The sequence below is a fragment of the Heptranchias perlo genome, chromosome 5, assembly GCF_035084215.1.
Source record: "Heptranchias perlo isolate sHepPer1 chromosome 5, sHepPer1.hap1, whole genome shotgun sequence".
NCBI lineage: Eukaryota > Metazoa > Chordata > Chondrichthyes > Hexanchiformes > Hexanchidae > Heptranchias > Heptranchias perlo.
The window spans coordinates 134,551,145-134,569,931 of record NC_090329.1 but is presented as its reverse complement, the minus strand read 5'-3'; the positions used below and the strand labels follow the sequence as shown (position 1 = coordinate 134,569,931).

At 43.7% G+C, this 18,787-nt stretch overlaps 1 protein-coding gene across 1 annotated transcript in view; it reads left to right on the top strand.

Annotated features, from left to right (window-relative positions):
* The window catches only part of LOC137322210 (dynein axonemal heavy chain 8-like), a 1,468,904-nt gene that overhangs the window by 142,365 nt on the left and 1,307,752 nt on the right, over positions 1-18,787 (top strand). The window contains exons 9-10 of the mRNA XM_067985326.1: positions 8,224-8,331; positions 8,422-8,523. Coding sequence (XP_067841427.1) covers positions 8,224-8,331; positions 8,422-8,523 — 210 coding nt within the window. The remainder of the gene's footprint in view (positions 1-8,223; positions 8,332-8,421; positions 8,524-18,787) is intronic.

The window sequence follows — 18,787 nt, the reverse complement described above, 5'->3', positions numbered from 1 at the left end:
CCGTAGCCTTGTAGGTTATGGCACTTCAAGTGCATGTCCAAGTACTTTTTAAATGTGACGAGGGTTTCTGCCTCTACCACCCTTTCAGGCAGTGAGTTCCAGACCTCCACGACCCTCTGGGTGAAAAAGCTTTTCCCCAGCTCGCCTCTAATTCTTCTACCAATCACTTTAAATCTATGCCCCTGGTTATTGACCTCTCTGCTAAGGGAATTAGGTCCTTCCTATCCACTCTATCTAGGCCCCTCAGAATTTTTTACACCTCAATTAAATCACCCCTCAGCCTTTTCTGTTACAAAGAACACAACCCCAGCTTATCCAATCTTTCCTCATAGCTAAAATTCTCCAGTCCTGGCAACATCCTCGTAAATTTCCTCTGTACCCTCTCAAGTGCAATTACATCCTTCCTGTAATATGGTGACCAGAACTGTACACAGTGCTCAAGCTGAGGCCTAACTAGTGGTTTAGATACAGTTCTAGCATAACCTCCCTGTTGTTCTTTTCTATGCCTCGGCTAATAAAGGAAAGTATTCCATATGCCTTGTTAACCACCTTATCTACCTGTCCTGCTACCTTCAGGGATCTGTGGACATGCACTCCAATGTCCTTCACTTCCTCTACACATTTCAGTATCCTCCCATTTATTGTGTATTCCCTTGCCTTGTTTGCCCTCCTCAAATGCATTACCTCACACTTCATATTGAATTCCATTTCCCACTTTTCTGCCCACCTGACCAGTCCATTAATATCTTCCTGCAGTCTACAGCTTTCCTCCTCACTATCAACCACATGGCCAATTTTTGTATCATCTGCAAACTTCTTAATCATGCTCCCCACATTTAAGTCCAAATCATTAATATACCACAAAAAGCAAGGGACCTAGTACTGAGCCCCGCAGAACCCCGCTAGAAACAGACTTCCAGTCACAAAAATGCCCGTCAACCATTATCCTTTGTTTTCTGCCGCTGAGCCAATATTGGATTCAACTTGCCACTTTCTCTTGGATCCCATGGGCTTGCATCTTTTTGACCAGTCTGCCATGTGGAACCTTGTCAAAAGCCTTGCTAAAATCCATGTAGACTACATCAAATGCACTACTCTCATTTACACTCCTTGTTACCTCTTCAAAAAATCCAATCACGTTAGTTAGACACGACCTTCCCGTAACAAATCCATGCTGTCTGTTCTTGATTACTCCATGCCTTTCTAAGTGACGGTTTATCCTGTCCCTCAAAATTGTTTCCAGTAATTTGCCCACCATTGAGGTTAGACTGACTGGCCTGTCTAACCTCAATGGTGGGCAAATTACTGGTCTATCCTTTGCTCCCTTTTTAAACAATAGTACAACGTTAGCAGTCCTCCAATCCTCTGGTATCACGCCTGTATCCAGGGAGGATTGGAAAATGATGGTCAGAGCCAGCGCTATTTCCTCCCTTGCTTCTTTTAACAGCCTGGGATACATTTCATTCGTGCCTGATGATTTATCTACTTTCAAAGATGCTAAACCCCTTCATACTTCCTCTCTCACTATGTTTATCCCATCCAATATTTCACACTCCTCCTCCTCCTCAACTACAATGTCTGCATCGTCCCTCTCTTTTGTGAAGGCACACACAAAGTATTCATTAAGAACCATACCAACATCTTCTGCCTCCACACATAGGTTACCTTTTTTGGTCTCTAATAGGCCCTACTCTTTCCTTAGTTATCCTCTTGCTCTTTATGTATTTATAAAACATCTTTGAGTTTTCCTTGATTTTACTTGCCAATATTTTTTCATGCCCTCTCTTTGCTTTCTAATTTTCTTTTTAATTTCATCCCTGCACTTTCTGTACTCCTCTAGGCTTTCTGTAGTATTGAGTTCTCGGTGTCTGACATAAGCTTTCCTTTTCTGCCTTAACTTGCCCTGTATGCTCCTTGACATCCAGGGGGCTCTAGATTTGGGAGTCCTACGCTTTTTCTTTGTGGGAACATATTTACTCTGAACCCCTTGAATCTCCCCCCCGAATGCCTCCCACTGCTCTCCCATTGATTTACCTTCAAGTAGCTGTTTCCAGTCCATTTTTGCTAAATCACTTCTCAGCTTAATAAAATTGGCCTTTCCCCAACTGAGAACTTTAACTCCAGTTCTATCTTTGTCCCTTTCCATAACTATGCTAAATCTAACTGAATTATGATCACTACTACCAAAATGCTCTCCCACTGCTACTCCTTCCACCTATGCAGTTTCATTTCCTAAAACTAAATCCAGAACTGCCCCCTCTCTTCTTGGGCTTGCTATGTACTGGCTAAAAAATTGTAAGAATTTTGTGCCCTCTATATCCTTCACACTGTTTGTATCCCAGTTAATATTAGGGTAGTTTGAAATCCTCAATGATTACTACCCTTTGTTTTTGCACTTCTCAGAAATTTGCCTGCACATCTGCTCTTCTATCTCCCTCTGACTGTTTGGGGGTCTATAGTACAGTCCCAGTAGTGTGACTGCCCCTTTTTTGTTCCTTAGCTCAACCCATATGGCCTTATTTGATGATCCTTCTCACATATCATCCCTCCTCACAGCTGTAATTGTTTCTTTAGCCAAAATTACCACCCCCCTCCTTTTTTATCCTCCTATCTCATCTGAAAACCCTGTATCCAGAAATGTTCAGCTGCCATTCCTGCCCCTCTTTAAGCCATTCTTCATGGAATAGCTAAGATATCATTCTGCCATGTGCCCATCAGTGCCCTCAGCTCATCTGCCTCATTCACTATATTCCTTACATTGAGGTATTTACCTTTAAGCACTGCCAAACTCCCTTGCTCTTTTTTCTCTAACCTTTGTTTCCTCTGCCTTCCAAACTCACTTACTAATTTTCTGCCTTCCATTTCTAGTTCTGAGTCTCTCCCATCTGAATCTACACTCAGGTTCCCATCCTCTTGCCAAGTTAGTTTAAACACTCCCCAACAGAACTAGCAAACCTCCCTGCAAGGATATTGGTCCCAGCCCTGTTGAGGTGTAGCCCATCCGGCTTGTACGGATCCCACCTCCCCAGTGTCCGGTGCCAGGTGGTCCGTCCGGTTTTATTCTTATTATGACTTTTTTTTAATCAAGATTGCACAACAGAGTGGCTTGCTGGGCCATTTCAGAATCAACCACATTGCTGTGGGTCTGGAGTCACATATAGACCAGACCAGGTGAGGACAGCAGGTTTATTTCCCTAAAGGGCATTAGTGAACCAGATGGGTTTTTACGACAATCCGGTAGTTTCATGGCCACCATTACGAATACTAGCTTTTTTAATTCCAGATTTTATTTAATTAATTTAATTTAAATTCCCCAGCTGCCGTGGCAGGATTTGAACTCATGACTCTGGATTATTAGTCCAGGCCTCTGGATTACTAGTCCAGTAACATAACCACTCTGCTACCGTACCCTATCACTATCTCTCGCCTGACCTTTCTCCTCCGCCCCTGTACAGCTGAGCCATGGTGCTATAGACTTGGCTCTGGCTGCACTCCCCAGAGGAGCCCTCTCCCTCACTAGAACCAGTTAGAGAGTGAGATGCACTCAGGGGATTCCTGCACTACCTGCCTCGTTCTCTTTGTCTGTTTGGCGGTCACCCAGTCACTGTCTGCCTGCACTCTCTTAAGCTGCGGGGTGACAACCTCCTGAAACTTGCTATCCACGAAACACTCAGCCTCGCGGATGCAATGCAGTGACGTCAGTTGCTGCTCAAGTTCTGAAACCCGGAGCTCGAGCTCCTCCAGCTGATGACACTTCCTGCACCTGTGGTTGTCCAGATCACAGGAAGCATCCTGGAGTTCTCATATGGCACAAGATGTGCATTCCACGGGTCTGAGCTGCCCTGCCATGTCTCGATTTATTAGATTATTAACTAAACCTAATAGAAATAAACTAAAGACTTAAAACATTTTTATAGGCTATACTAGATTTAGTAATGAGTAATGAGCCAGATTAGTTAATAATCTAACAGTAGGGGAACATTTATCTAACAGTGTTCATAATATGATCAAATTCAATGTTAGGTTTGAAAAGGAGAGACATAACACAGTTACTAAGATTCTAGATTTTGGTAAGGCGAACTTTAATGGGATGAGATAGAGACTGACGACAGCAAACTGGTCAATACTGTTACTGGGTAAAACTACAAATAAACAGTGGGAGGTGTTCAAAAAAGAATTTAGCTTAATACAGGACCAGTATATACTCCTAAGGGGTAAGAGTTCTACTTACCAATAAAACAACCATGGTCGACAAAAGAGTGAGAGATAACAAAACTAAAGGAAAGAGCAGAAAAAAGTGCAATGAATAGTGTAGATCTAGGGGACTGGAAGAGATACAAAGAAGAGCAAAGGAAGATAAAAAATATAGTAAGAGCTACAAAAAGGGAATACGAAAAGAAACTTGTGAGGGATATCAAAATTAACACAAAATGTTTTTACAATTATGTTCGAAGGAAAAGAGTAGTCAAGGGTAACGTGGACCCTTTGAAAACAGATGCAGGTAATATTGCAAATGAAAATAAGGAAATGGCAGACTTGTCGAATGATTACTTTGTGTCAGTTTTCATAGTGGAGGAAGAGGATAATATACGTGACATTCCAGGGAAACTAACAATGAATCAAGGACTGTAACTCACCAATGTTAACATAAGCAAGAAAACAATATTAGAAAAAATAATGGCACTAAAGACTGACAAATCCCCAGGACCTGATGGTTTCCACCCCAGGGTTTTAAAGGAAGTAGATGGTTTCCATCCCAGGGTTTAAAAGCAAGAAGGCCAACGGAATGTTGGCTTTTATTGCTAGGGGGATAGAATATAAAGACAGGGAGGTATTGCTGCAGTTATATAAGGTATTGGTGAGACCGCACCTGGAATACTGCATACAGTTTTGGTGTCCATACTTAAGAAAAGACATACTTGCTCTCGAGGCAGTACAAAGAAGGTTCACTCGGCTAATCCCGGGGATGAGGGGGTGGACATATGAGGAGAGGTTGAGTAGATTGGGACTCTACTCATTGGAGTTCAGAAGAATGAGAGGCGATCTTATTGAAACATATAAGATTGTAAAGGGGCTTGATCGGGTGGATGCGGTAAGGATGTTCCCAAGGATGGGTGAAACTAGAACTTGGGGGCATAATCTTAGAATAAGGGGCTGCTCTTTCAAAACTGAGATGAGGAGAAACTTCTTCACTCAGAGGGTAGTAGGTCTGTGGAATTTGCTGCCCCAGGAAGCTGTGGAAGCTACATCATTAAATAAATTTAAAACAGAAATCGACAGTTTCCTAGAAGTAAAGGGAATTAGGGGTTACGGGGAGCGGGCAGGAAATTGGACATGAATTTAGATTTGAGGTTAGGATCAGATCAGCCATGATCTTATTGAATGGCGGAGCAGGCTCGAGGGGTCGATTGGCCTACTCCTGCTCCCATTTCTTATGTTCTTATGTAGATCTGGAAATTACAGATGCTTTAGCCGTAATCTTCCAAACCTCTCTCAATTCAGGAATTGTTCCTTTAGATTGGAAAATTGCAAATGTAACTCCATTATTTAAGAAAGGTGAGAGAGAGAAACCAGGAAATTATAGACCTGTTAGTCTAACATCTGTTGTGGGGAATTTATTGGAATCTATAATTAAGGACAGAGTGACTGAGCACTTAGAGAAATTTGAGCTGATTAGAGAGATCCAACAGGATAGGTCATGTCTGATGAACCTAATTGAATTTTTTGAGGAATTAACGAAAGTAATAGACAGCGGTATGTCTACAGATATAGTTAATATGGATTTCCAGAAGGCATTTGATAAGGTTCCACATAAGAGACTGTTAGCTAAAATTAAAGCTCATGGAATTGGAGGCAAATTATTGGACCTGGTTAGGAGATTGGTTAGGCATTGGAGACAGAGATTAGGGATAATGCTTACGTACTCGAATTGGAAGGAACTGACTTAGTGGTGTCCCACAAGGATCTGGGGCCTCAACTATTCACTATATTTATTAATAAATCAGATAATACGATAGAGAGCCATATATCCAAGATTGCCGATGACACAAAGATTGGTGGCATAGCAATTAGTGTAGATGGGAGCATAAAATTACAAAGATACTTTGATAGATTAAGTAAGTGGGCAAAACTGTGGCAGATGGATTTGAACACAGGTAAATGTGAGCTCATCCATTTTGGACCAAAAAAGGATAGATCCGAGTATTTTTTAAATGGTGAAAAGCTCGGAACAGTGGAAGTCCAAAGAGATTTAGTGGTCCAGGTACAAAAAAAATATCAAAAAGGCTAATGGAATGTTAGCCTTTATATCCAGAGGGCTAGAATATAAACGGGAGGACATTTTGCTACAGCTATACAAAGCCCTGGTTAGACCACTTCTGGAGTACTGTGTACCGTTCTGGGCACCGCACCTTAAACAGGATATATTGGCCTTGGAAAGAATACGGCGCAGATTCACCAGAATGTTACCAGGGCTCCAAGGGTTAATTTATGAGGAGAGATTGCATAAACCTAGCACAAAGGAAGAGTCATACCTAGCACAAAGGAAGATGGTAGTGGTTGTTGGAGGCCAGTCATCTCAGCCGCATGACATCGCTGCAGGAGCTCCTCAGGGCAGTGTCCTAGGCCCAACCATCTTCAGCTGCTTCATCAATGACCTTCCCTCGATCATAAGGTCAGAAATGGGGATGTTCGCTGATGATTGCACAGTGTTCAGTTCCATCCTCAATCCCTCAGATAATGAAGCAGTCCGTGTCCGCATGCAGTAAGACCCGGACAACATCCAGGCTTGGACTGATAAGTGGCAAATAATATTCGCGTCAGACAAGTGCCAGGCAATGACCATCTCCAACAAGAGAGAGTCTAACCACCTCCCCTTGACATTCAATGGCATTACCATCACCGAATCCCCCACCATCAACATCCTGGGTGTCACCATTGACCAGAAACTTAACTGGACCAGCCATATAAATACTGTGGCTACAATAGCAGGTCAGAGGCTGGGTATTCTGCGGCGAGTGACTCACCTCCTGACTCCCAAAACCTTTCCACCATCTACAAGGCACAAGTCAGGAGTGTGATGGAATACTCTCCACTTGCCTGGATGAGTGCAGCTCCAACAATACTCAAGAAGCTCGACATCATCCAGGACAAAGCAGCCCGCTTGATTGGCACCCCATCCACCACCCTAAACATTCACTTCCTTCACCACCGGCACACCGTGGCTGCAGTGTACCATCTACAGGATGCACTGCAGCAACTCGCCAAGGCTTCTTCGACAGCACCTCCCAAATCCGTGACCTCTACCACCTATAAGGACAAGGGCAGCAGGCACATGGGAACAACACCACCTGCACGTTCCCCTCCAAGTCACACACCATCCCGACTTGGAAATATATCGCCGTTCCTTCATCATCGCTGGGTCAAAATCCTGGAACTCCCTACCTAACAGCACTTTGGGAGAACCTTCACCACACGGACTGCAGCGGTTCAAGAAGGCAACTCACCACCACTCAAGGGCAATTAGAGATGGGCAATAAATGCTGGCCTTGCTGGCGACGTCCACATCCCATGAACGAATAAAAAAAAACGAGGCTTGTATTCCTCAGAATATAGAAGGTTGAGGGGTGATTTGATTCAAGTTTTTGGGATTTTGAAAGGAATTGATAGGGTAAATAGAGAGAAACTTTTTCCAATGGAGGGGGAGTCTAGGACAAGGGGACATAACCTTGAAATCAGAGCCAGGCCCTCCTGGAGAGGAGTTAAGAAACACTTCTTCACGCAAAGGGTGGTAGAAGCATGGAACTATCTTCCACAAAAAGCAGTAGATGCTGGCTCAATTAATAATTTTAAATCTGAGATCGATTGATTTTTGCTATCCAAAGAATTTCCTGGCCTAGATTCTAAATATTTGGCTGTATTATTTTTGTAGTTATTTGCTACCATTCATATATATAAAAAATTATTTTCTTTTGATATTGCTCAGAGAACATGCCCTTTATAAATAACTCGGGATAGGAAGAGTCACTTGGTTAGCATCCCAACTTCAAAATTGAACTGACGACTTCAAGGGCTATCGCTCTAGCTGTGACCTGAGTTTATTCCCAAGTGGGAAAAAAGTCCACTCAACGATGACCAACAAAGTAGTGTAACTTGTAATTCTGTCCATTATTTTTGAATGTTTTTGTCTATAGTATCACAGTTGTGAAATAATTCAATTTCCAGGTGACTATGACAAAGGGTGTTCCAAATTTGATAAATGCTATTCAAATGATCCACAATGTGTCAAGATACTACAACACATCACAACAGATGACCTCCCTCTTTATTAAGGTAGGTATCTTAACCTGAATATGAATTTAATCTCTGAATCCATCTGCATTTTGGTAATTGTGCTGTGATATTGTATGTTATCAACTTTAGGTCACAAACCAAATGGTTACAGCCTGCAAGGAATATATCACTGATGATGGTACCACTCGTGTGTGGGACCAGGATTCTGAAATTGCTATTAAAAAAATGCAGGTAAAACTTTCCATACTGTTAGTTTTACTTCAGTATTTTATATTTTTAACAACTGCACTGACTGCCCCACTCTGGTGGGAGAGAACATAAGAATACATACTGGACAGTGCCCCTAGTCCTTTTTCTCCTGTTATCAGCAGCCGATCTATATTATCTCCTGCACAAGATTTTCTAGTTTGTAGTCATAGAAAGGAATGTAGGATTCTGAAATAAAAACGGAAAATGTTACATTGGGGGTGATTTTAGGAGGCAAATGTGGTTGTGTTGGGGGTGGGGGGGCCCTGAAAATCGCGCAAATACCATCGACTTCCGAGTTTCCCAGGGACCCACCTGTGCGCGCGGACGACCCAAAAATGGAAGTAGTTAAAGAGCCAAATGTACCTCATTGAGGTACTTAAGGTACTTTACCTGCGACAGATTAAGAAGTTAGAAAGATTTTTAACTTACCCGGGCGGCTTGCCCACCGCTTCACCAGGCGTGAAGGGCCGGATCAGGGAAAAAGAAACTAAACAAAATAAATAAAAAACCATGCAAGGAAGTGAAAACACTAAATGCACCTACCTTTGAAACCTGCTCTGATGTCCGATGTCTCCCGCTCCAATTTCCCCCTCTTCACCTGCTCCAATGTCCCCCTTTTCTATCTCCCAATCTTCCCCCGATGTCACCCCGATCTTCCCCTCTACCCCGCCCCCTGATCTTATTCTCTTTCCCCCCCCCCAGTCTTGCAGTCCAGCACCGTATCTTCCATCCCCCCCCCACCAATCCCAGTCTTCTGTTCCAGTGCCGGATGACGTCTGTCTCTCTCTCTTGCCCTCCCCCCCACCCCTCCCTCGCGTTGCAGCTCCTGATGGCAGCAGCCAGCCTGTCAATCAGGCTAGCTGCTGGGCTCGAAACCCGGAGAAGACGTTAACCAATATCAATCAATGTGTGATTGCGTCGGAAACGGTATGTTTGGTTCATGCGGGTTTGCCACACGCCTGATCGCCACCCCCCCCGCCCCAGCTGCCATCCCGCCTCCCCACTAATATCGGGGCCATTGAGTCTACAGCACAGAAACAGGCCATTTGGCCCAATTGGTCGATGCCAGCATTTATGCTCCACACGAGCCTTCTCCCTCCCTACTTCATCTGTCCCTATCAGTGTACCCTTCTATTCCTTTCTCTGTTGTGTGCTTATTTAGCTTCGCCTTAAATGCATCTATGCTATTTGCCTCCTTGTGGTAGTATGTTCCACATTCTTACCATTCTTTGGGTAAAGGAGTTTCTCCTGAATTCCCTAATGGATTTATTAGCGACTATTTTATATTTATGACCTCTAGTTTTGGACTCCCCGACAAGTGAAAACATTTTCGCTACGTCTATCCTATCAAACCTTTTCATTATCTTAAAGACCTCTATCAGGTCACCCCTCAGCTATCTCTTTTCTAGAGAAAAGAGCCCCAGCCAGTTTAGTCCTTCCTGATAAGTGTATTCTCTCAGTACTGGTATCATCCTTGTGGATCTTTTTGCACCTTCTCTAATGCCTCGATATCCTTCTTATAATATGAAGACCAGAACTGTGCACAGTACTCCAAGTGTGATCTAACCAAGGTTCCATACAAGTTTAATATAACTTATCTGCTTTTCAATTCTGTCCCTCCAAAAATTAACCCCAATGCTTGGTTTGCCTTTTTATGGCCTTATTAACGTGCTTCGTTACTTTTAGTGATTTGTACCCCTAGATCCCTTTGGTCCACTACCCCATTTTACTCTTATTATCCAAGCAATATGTGGCCCCCTTATTCTTTCTACCAAAATGCACCACCTCACATTTATCTGTATTGAAATTTATTTGCCAACTACATGCCCATTCAGCAAGTTTATTAATTATTCTTGCATTTTTAATGCATTCTTCCTTTGCATTAACTTCAGCCCCCATTTCGTGTCGTCCGCAAATTTTGAAATTGTACTTCTGATTCTCGAGTCCAAATTGTTGATGTAAATTGTGAACAACAGTGGTCCCAGCACTGATTCCTTGGAACACCACTTCCCAACTTTTGCCAGTCTGAATTGCTACCCTTAAACTTCACTCTCTGTTTTCTGTTTTGTAGCCTGCTTGCTATTCATTCTGCCATCTGTCCCCTGACTCCACGTGCTCTGACCTTAGTCATGAATCTACAATGCGGTACCTTATTGAAGGCCTGTTGAAAATCCAAATATATTACATCTATGGTTAGTAAGTTTGCAGATGACACCAAGATTGGTGGCATTGTGGACAGTGAAGAAGGTTATCTAGGATTGCAACGGGATCTTGATCAATTGGGCCAGTGGGCCGATGAATGGCAGATGGAGTTTAATTTAGATAAATGTGAGGTGATGCATTTTGGTAGATCGAATCGGGCCAGGACCTACTCCGTTAATGGTAGGGCGTTGGGGAGAGTTATAGAACAAAGAGATCTGGGAGTACAGATTCATAGCTCCTTGAAAGTGGAGTCACAGGTGGATAGGGTGGTGAAGAAGGCATTCGGCATGCTTGGTTTCATTGGTCAGAACATTGAATGCAGGAGTTGGGATGTCTTGTTGAAGTTGTACAGGGCATTGGTGAGGCCACACTTGGAGTACTGTGTACAGTTCTGGTCACCCTATTATAGAAAGGATATTATTAAACTAGAAAGAGTGCAGAAAAGATTTACTAGGATGCTACCGGGACTTGATGGTTTGACTTACAGGGAGAGGTTAGACAGACTGGGACTTTTTTCCCTGGAGAGTAGGAGGTTAAGGGGTGATCTTATAGAAGTCTATAAAATAATGAGGGGCATAGATAAGGTCGATAGTCAAAATCTTTTCCCAAAGGTAGGGGAGTCTATAACGAGGGGGCATAGATTTAAGGTGAGAGGGAAGAGATACAAAAGGGTCCAGAGGGGCAATTTTTTCACTCAAAGGGTGGTGAGTGTCTGGAACGAGCTGCCAGAGGCAGTAGTAGAGGCGGGTACAATTTTGTCTTTTAAAAAGCATTTGGACAGTTACATGGGTAAGATGGGTATAGAGGGATATGGGCCAAGTGCAGGCAATTGGGACTAGCTTAGTGGTATAAACTGGGCGACATGGACATGTTGGGCCGAAGGGCCTGTTTCCATGTTGTAACTTCTATGATTCTATGATTCTACTTCATTGCCCCTGTCTACTCTTTCTGTTACTTCTTCAAAGAATTCAATAAGGTTGGTGAAGCATGACTTTCCCTTTTGAAATCCATGCTGACTACTCTTTATTATATTTTTGTTTTCTAGATTTTTTTCTATTACATCTTTGAGTAAAGATTCCATTGGGCTCAATTTTGAAATGGTGGCGGGTTGGCAGTGCGGGGTGTTGAAGGTGCGCATGGCAAACCCAAATAAAAAAAAACTTACCTTTTCTGATGCGATCGCGATGTAATTGATGGTGATTAAAGTTGTTTCCGGGTTTCGCGCAGCAAGCCTGATTGACAAGCTGGCTGCCCACAGGAGCTGCAACGCCGAGGCGGGTGGGGGGAGAGAAAGAGAGAGAAAGAGACATCATCCGATGCTGGAACGGAGAGTTGAGGGCACTGAAGATCGGGGAGGGGGGAGAGGGGAAGATCGGGGAGGGGGGGAAGGGGAAGATCGGGGAGGAGGGCAAGAGGAAGATCGGGGGGAAGAGGGGGAAGATCAGGGGGAGAGGGGAAGATTGAGGGGGAAGATTGGGGGGTAGAGGGGGACATCGGGGGGGAGTGGGACGTTTGGAGAGGAATAACTGGAGGGGGGAGAGGGGGAGATCGGAGAGGGAGACATGGGGGGCTGAGAGGGACATTGGAGAGGGAGACATGGGGGGCTGAGAGGGATATTGGAGAGGGAGACATCGGGGGCTGAGAGGGACATCAGAAAGGGAGACATCGGGGAGAGAGGGAGACATCGGGGAGAGAGGGGGACATCAGAGAGGGAGACATCGGAGTAGGTTTCACTGGGCGTGAATCAGAAGCCGTGGGAAAGCCGCCCAGGTAAGTTTAAAATTGTTTTAACTATCTACTATGTCAGAAATAAAGTACCTTAAATACCTCAATGAGATACATTTGATTCTTTAACTATCATCCCGCCGACTTTAATTGCCGGTGGGACTTCCGCATTCATGAGGCACACACGCACACAGATGCATCTGTGGGGAACCTGGAAGTCGGCGGGTTGGAGCCGGCTTCCTCACCCGCTGGGGATTTCCCTGATTTTTGCAACCCCAGCGCACCCGCAATTTCCTTTGAAAATCGGGGACATTATCTTTCCTACCACCGACGTTAAGCTTACTGGTCTATAGTTCCCTGGACTTGTTCTATTTCCCTTTTTAAATATAGGAATAACATAAGCTGTCCGTCAGTCCTCTGGCACTATTCAATTTTCTAATGAATTTTTATATGTATGTAATAGTGCCTCTACTATCTCTTCCCTAACTTCCTTAATATTTGTGGCTGCAATCCATCCGGACCAGGGTTTATCCTCTGTAAGTTTGATTAATTTATCAATTATTTTCCCCCTTTCTATTCTAAATGTCTTTATAACTTTTTTGATCTCCTCTTTTAATGTCATAACCACCTTGTTAATCTCCCTGGTAAATACTGAGGCAACGTAACTAATCAATATTTCTGTCATTTTGTAGTGATTACCTGTGAGTTTATCTTGTGGATCCCTTAGTGGCCCTATCCCTATCCTGATTTTTCTTTTGTTACTTATGTGCCTGGAGAATACTTCACTATTTCTTTTTATATCCCGTGATAATTTAATTTCATCATTCCTTTTTGCTTTCCTAATTTTTTTTGACATCCTTCCTAACCTCTTCGTATTCCCTTTTGTCATCCTCTCCTTTATTATCTATGCACTTAGAGTATGCCTTTTTTTTTGGATTTACCCTTATCGCTTTATTTATCCGTTTTAAATATTTCCCACTGCTGTACTATCTCTTTCTCTGTCAATTTTTTTCCAGTTTACCCTTCCTAGTTCCATTCTCATCCCTCAAAATTACCTTTTTTCCAATCTATTACTTTGTTCTTTGTCTTACTTATGTCTTTGTTAATCATTATTTTGTACCTTACTATGTTATGATCGCTATGCCTAGATGTTCCCTGATGCTTACTTCTCTTATCTGCTCCGGTTCATTTCCCATTACTAGATCTAGCAGTGATTCCTCTTTCGTTGGGTTTCTCACATACCGAGTAAGAGAGGAGTCAGGGACACACTGTAAACACTCCATCCCCCTTTCCCCTTTCCCTACCTCTTCATGCCAGTTTATTTGGTGGGAGTTGAAATCTCCCATGATCATTAATCAATATTTTCCATCAATGTTAGAAATGCACAGCACTTCCATCAATATCTGAAAAGAGAATAGCAAACTAATGTTTCTGGTGGAGACCATAGTATATTTGGATTTATCCTGTGAGCTGGCGTTACTTGGACAAACTCAATTGGAAAATTGGGCAGAGATTTCTCGGCTAGAAAGATAGGCAGATACATGACAGATGCAATTTAATATAGACAAATGTGAAATAATGCATTTTGGAGGCAAGAAAAGGAAACAAACTACCCCTTAAATGGTGAGATTTTAAATGGAATACAGGAGCAAATGTATGAGGGCGGTTATTTTGCATGGGCTGATACATCACAGGATGTGCAGCAGGGCAGAATTTATATCCATTTTCATCTATCAGTGACCCATCCCAAATCGCAGGGGATGGGTCATTTAAATAATAGGGGTGGGGACCAGTGCCTGTAATAGAACAACAGAAGTGCCTGCCCTGAGTTATTATCAGAATCTTGAAATTACACGCTATGTTAAACAACTAACGGGAGGAGGGGGCTTTGTAAACATCCCCATCCTCAATGATGGCAGAGTCCAGCACGTGAGTGCAAAAGACAAGGCTGAAGCGTTTGAAACCATCTTCAGCCAGAAGTGCCGAGCAGATAGTCCATCTCGGCCTCCTATCCCGATATCCCCATCATCACAGAAGCCAGTCTTCAGCCAATTCGATTCACTCCACGTGATATCAAGAAATGGCTGAGTGCACTGGATATAACAAAGGCTATGGGCCCCGACAACATCCCGGCTGTAGTGCTGAAGACTTGTGCTCCAGAACTAGCTGCGCCTCTAGCCAAACTGTTCCAGTACAGCTACAACACTGGCATCTACCCGACAAAATGTGGAAAATTGCCCAGGTATGTTCTGTCCACAAAAAGCAGGACAAATCCAATCTGGCCAAATACCGCCCCATCAGTCTACTCTCAATCATCAGCAAAGTGATGGAAGGTGTCATCGACAGTGCTATCAAGCGGCACTTACTCACCAATAACCTGCTCACCGCTGCTCAGTTTGGGTTCCGCCAGGACCACTCGGCACCAGACCTCATTACAGCCTTGGTCCAAACATGGACAAAAGAGCTGAATTCCAGAGGTGAGGTGAGAGTTACTGCCCTTGACATCAAGGCAACATTTGACCGAGTGTGGCACCAAGGAGACCAAGTAAAATTGAAATCAGTGGGAATCGGGGGAAAACTCTCCAGTGGCTGGAGTCATACCTAGCACAAAGGAAGATGGTAGTAGTTGTTGGAGACCAATCACCTCAGCCTCAGGACCCTGCTGCAGGAGTTCCTCAGGGCAGTGTCCTAGGCCCAACCATTTTCAGCTGCTTCATCAATGACCTTCCCTCGATCATAAGGTCAGAAATGGGGATGTTCGCTGATGATTGCATAGTGTTCAGTTCCATTCGCAACCCCTCAGATAATGAAGCAGTCCGTGCCTGCATGCAGCAAGACCTGGACAACATCCAGGCTTGGGCTGATAAATGGCAAGTAACATTCGCGCCAGACAAGTGCCAGGCAATGACCATTTCTAACAAGAGAGAATCTAACCATCTCCCCTTGACATTCAACGGCATTACCATCGCTGAATCCCCCACCATCAAGATGCTGGAGGTCACCATTGACCAGAATCTTAACTAGACCAGCCACATAAATCCTGTGGCAACAAGAGGTATTCTGCAGCGAGTGACTCACCTCCTGACTCCAAAGCCTTTCCACCATCTACAAGGCACAAGTCAGGAGTGTGATGGAATACTCTCCACTTGCCTGGATGAGTGCAGCTCCAACAACACTCAAGAAGCTTGACACCATCCAGGACAAAGCAGCCCGCTTGATTGGCACCCCATCCACCACCCCAAACATTCACTCCCTCCACCACCGGCGCACAGTGGCTGCAGTGTGTACCATCCATAGAATGCACTGCAGCAATTCGCCAAGGCTTCTTCGACTGCACCTCCCAAACCCGTGACCTTTACCACCTAGAAAGACAAGGGCAGCAGACACATGGGAACACCACCACCTGCACGTTCCCCTCCAAGTCACACACCATCCTGACTTGGAAATATATCGCCGTTCCTTCATCGTCGCTGGGTCAAAATCCTGGAACTCCCTACCTATCAGCACTGTGGGAGAACCTTCACCACACGGACTGCAGCAGTTCAAGAAGGCGGCTCACCACCACCTTCTCAAGGGCAATTAGGGATGGGCAATAACTGCTGGCCTTGCCAGCAACGCCCACGTCCCATGAACAAATTTTTAAAAAATGTCCCTGAGGAGGGGAGCCAGAGGCCCAATCAGGCTAAAGACAAAGGTTAAAATTTTTTTATCTTCTTCTCTGAGGGAGCAGAATTGTCATTGAGTTACGGTAATCGATCCTGGAAGGATAGATCACATTGTTCATTGTTGATGCCTTCACTAAGTCCAGAAGGGGACCTGCATCTCCTGCAACCCTGGCCTTTCAGAGGTGTTTCTGTTGGTATTTGTGGAAATACCTACAGAAATGCCCCCATACTGCTGCTTTAATGTAAGACGGCGCCTTCCCCACTTTGGATTGGGGTTTTCTACGGAGATTAAGTGTGGTGGAATCCAAAGAATCTGGATTCTGCCTTAAATTCTATCTCCCTGCCACAATTCATTGTCCCCTGGAGAGAGGAAGAAGAGGAGGATCGGGATGTTATGCGATCAGGTACCATGTCTGCAGACCAACGTGGATATATCTGAATCTCACTACTCAGTAATGTTTGAGAAGGCCCGCTTCCCTTCTGAGCCAGTAACTGAGTTGTGCCACCTGATTGATCCAGATTTGGAGCCCAGCTCTACCAGAGGCAATGTATTACTAGCGACAGAAAAAGTCACTGTGGCACCTAAATCCTATGCCACTTGTTTCTTTCAGGGCAGCTTTGGGGGACATTTGTAATATCAGCCAATCATTTGTCCATTGTTGCATAAAGCATGTAACTGATGCATTGTGCAAGCAGCCTTGTTCATATTCTTTTCTGTGGAGCATGCGTATCTATATGAGAGGGCAGTCAATTTTTACTGAGTGACTATATTTCCTCAGGTGCAAGGTGCAATCGAGGGGATCCACATTGCTACATATACACCTTTCAGGAATGGTGTTGTTATATACTATCTCTCCATCTATTATGATAGTAGGATGTTACATAACTAATAGACCAGGAATCTGTAAAGATTTAGAAAAAGGGATCCCGAGAACAGAGGAGGCAAAACACTAAAGTACTTATCAAAAGGAAATGGAAGAAAATTCTTCTCTTTCCTTTTCCTCTATGTATGTAATGCTCATTTGACTATAAACTTTTTGATAAATACATTTGTTTCACTAGTTAATAAACAGAATCTCACAATAGCACTTGTTTAATCTGAGGAGAAGTCTTCTTTCTTCTTTCTTTGGTGGTCTTCTCCCCTCAGACTAAGGCATAATCTTTGGATGTTTCTTCCTTCAGAGCTTCCGGAACTTGGTTGCTCTACAGTTAATGGTTAGCTCTATTTATGTCGCATTTATTTATTACAACATTCTGCTAACCTCAACAGCTTTTTCTGCTCTTTTCTAGAACAGATGTATAGATTCTAATTATCAGTTTCAACAATTGCATTCAGCTCAACTCAGACATTTGCAAGTGATCTATCCCTCTTCCTTGTTAGTCTTTTTCAAGGTTCCTTTTAATTGGTTTGTGGCTTTGTACTTTTTTTTAAGGTTCTTTCTAAAAAGCTTTTGAAGCTCACCAATTTTAGCAGATTTTTGCAGTTCACAACGAGCTTTCAGCAACAAACTATTCCAAGTAAATACAAAACAAAACTACATTAGGTGATACAAAACGTGAAACAGAATACAATTATACATCACCAACAATGTAAACGTTCTCAACAGGAAAGGGTATCATTCTCTCAACATAAAGCTGGCGCACAATGCCTGTGAATGCATTCTATCCAGGCAACTGCCTTGATTTCTTTGTTTTCAGACAACTCACAATTCCACCACTGTTCACAAGTCAAAGTCAGATGTCTCGATGGCTGATTATTGCCCAAGACTATCCTCTGCAGCAATTGTTGATAACACCAGTTTGGATCATTAGGAGACCCGAGGAACAACAATACAAAGACTGCCTTGCTGCCACTAGTATTATCATTGAGCAGATCTTAAGGTTGCAGATACCTGCCAAACAACTAATATTGGGCAATGTCTCTACATCACTGATAATGCAGTCTTAGTATGCCAGTTGTTGCAGCTGTACCTTGGTCCTCTGTTTGGCAGCTTCTGCTCCAGATCTTGTTCAAGCTGCCGCTCATAGCAGGCCGTACATATGCCCATCGAGGTGTCACAGATGCAATTAATGGTCTCCCCAAATTAAGCCACCACCTGCAGCACATTCTAGGTCACCACCTCCACTGCCTCTACATGTGATTGAAAGAAAGCATTCTTGTTTTAAATACCTGCCCTCTGAGATCTGGGTCTTGCTCAGACTGAGAGCTGCCATCTCTGGACCCTCTAGTCAGCAAAGACTGTCTCCTCATCTTCCACTCCCAACTCTTCCTGGTCATTTGTGCTCTGTGTGTCACCTGTGACTTTACCTCATGCTTACTAAAAGAAAGAAAGAAAAACTTGTATTTATATAGCACCCTTCACGACCTCAGGACATCCCAAAGTGCTTTACAGCCAATGAAGTACTGTTGCAGTGTCGTGATCTGTTTTTTAATTATGTTGGTTGAGGGATAAATATTGGCCAGGACACCCGGGAGAACTCCCCTGTTCTTCAAAATAGTGCTCTCCTCTCTTTTACTGCTCGGAGCAGCAGTTCTGTGCTGTATTCATCAAAGCAGGGGCCCTGTATCTTCCCAGAACACCATCAGATAGGATAGGCTTCTTCAGCAACAGGAGCAGTCACAGTAATAACAAAAGGGAGAGGGAGAGAAGCAC